General features: G+C 58.0%; 1 protein-coding gene across 1 annotated transcript in view; it reads left to right on the top strand.

Moving 5' to 3' along the window:
• Positions 1-214: 214 nt before the first annotated feature.
• LOC119592483 overlaps positions 215-1,858 on the top strand; it is a gene marked incomplete in the record, with an annotated part of 33,525 nt that continues 31,881 nt past the window's right edge. Inside the window, 1 exon segment of the mRNA XM_037941315.1 lies at positions 215-1,051. Within this exon segment, the coding sequence (XP_037797243.1) occupies positions 298-1,051 (754 nt within the window).

The raw sequence follows: 1,858 nt of genomic DNA, 5'->3' as shown, positions 1-1,858 counted from the left end.
TGACAGACAGGAGTGTCGTGGCGAATTATGAGCCTCTCTTCGGGGGACTTTGTCGGTGCACAGGAAAGCCACGTTATCAGCTCCTCCCCTCCCCCTGCTCGCCCCCTCCCGCCCCCCCCCCCCGGCTGGGCTGCCCCTCCCTCTCCCCACGGCTGGACTCGCCCCCCCGCCCCCCCGTGCGCGGCGGCTCCCCTCGGCTGAGTGTCACGCTGCCCGAGCGCCGCGCTCCGCCTCAGACGGGCCTCGTCGGCGACCCTCAGTGCTGCCTGGTCCCCGTGCTGCCTCGGACGGGATGTGATGGTGTCCAAGGTGGACATCAGTGTGGGCGCCATGCAGCTGCCGGGGGCGGGCTCCCCCCTCACGCTCCGGCGTCGCAAGAAGTCCACGCTCAACCTGACGCGGCCCCTCAGCACCCTGCGCCACACCATTCGCTCGTCGTTCCACTTCGACCTGCTCTCGTCGCCCACGTCGCCGGTGCGCCTCACGGAGTACTGCGAGTCGAGGAGCCCCACCATCCCCGAGGACACGCAGCCCGTGTTCCCGTGCACGGCGCCCGTGGACGTGCCGCAGGACGGATCCTCGTCGTCGGCCTCCAGCCATGGCCAGAGCCTCACGCCCACGTCGCTCGACTCGCCCGTGCCGATGCTCACGTCGTCGCATTCGCTCAACTGCTCGACGCCGCTCCCGGCGGGGGGCGACAGGGCTGAGGACGGCGTGTGGTCCTCCATGAAGTCCCTCTCGATCTCGCCGACTAAGTCCGACGACATGGTGTCGCGCTCGAGGGCCCTCAGCTTCACCACGCTACGGCGGCGGCGGAGCAGCAAAATCCGCCAGACGCGCTCCACGGAGGTGTCGCGGAGGTCGTGGGAGCTGGAGGACTGGGAGAAGGACCTCCTGGTCGTGCCCGACCACGTGCTCTCGCGGCGCAACACCTATGCCAATGTCAGCCTGTCGTCGCTGTCGTCGACGGGGCCGCCGTCGCCCGCCGCTAATACCATCCCCGAGGCGCCCAGCGATTCCAGGTTCTTCCACGAACTGTCCTACAAAAATGGTACGTCTTGCGTGGCCTCAGGGGCGTGGGTCCCCGGCTATCACTGCTTATCGCCCTCTGCTTGCACAATCCCCGTGCTGTTCCTAAAGATAAAAAGGCAACGCAAGAATGGATCATTAACACTGAGTGAAGCGGAAGAAGCAGCCAGGCCTTATAGCGACGCAGCAGCATGTAATGAAGGCTTTGTGAGCACTTTACGCTGGTCGGTAAAAAATGCATGATTGCTTGTTTCCAGAAGCTTGTGCATGAAAGCTTGTTTGGGTAGCTTTATCATGTGAGGCAATGTTGCAAATGCATGTAAATTTAGCCTTCGTCTGTGTACATTATGAAGGGTTCAGTACTTACAGACTACGCTGGTTTACATAAACGCATTTTTTGGGCGTGTTTGTCTTATATATAGAATGCAAGTGTATTCGTGTTAACGTTATACTTTGTTCCTTGTAGCAGCGCATCAAGAAAGTTAAGGGTACATAGCAATTTGTTTCGGGTAAGTATTTTTCCAGTAGATGAAGATTTAGTTTAGGTTTAGTCCAATTACCCACAAAATAAAGATCCAATGATGGACATTGCTCTTAGTCGCAAATCGAACACAGCAGGTTGGTTCCGTGAACACAGAGTGAAACGGGTACATGTCACCGGGAAAAGAGGTGCTTTTGACATAGTAATTTACATTATTTTTCTTAAGTATAGGAACGTGTACGTGCCGGTGTGTGTTGACTCTGTACAGGTGGTCAGGTAGAGTGGACAGGTGCGGCCCACAGGTGTGTTCGCGAGTCTCGGACCTTATGATATTGATGTGTATTTATA

The sequence above is a fragment of the Penaeus monodon genome, chromosome 30 (assembly GCF_015228065.2).
Source record: "Penaeus monodon isolate SGIC_2016 chromosome 30, NSTDA_Pmon_1, whole genome shotgun sequence".
NCBI lineage: Eukaryota > Metazoa > Arthropoda > Malacostraca > Decapoda > Penaeidae > Penaeus > Penaeus monodon.
The sequence above is the reverse complement of the archived record's forward strand: the minus strand, read 5'-3'. Positions and strand labels throughout refer to the sequence as shown.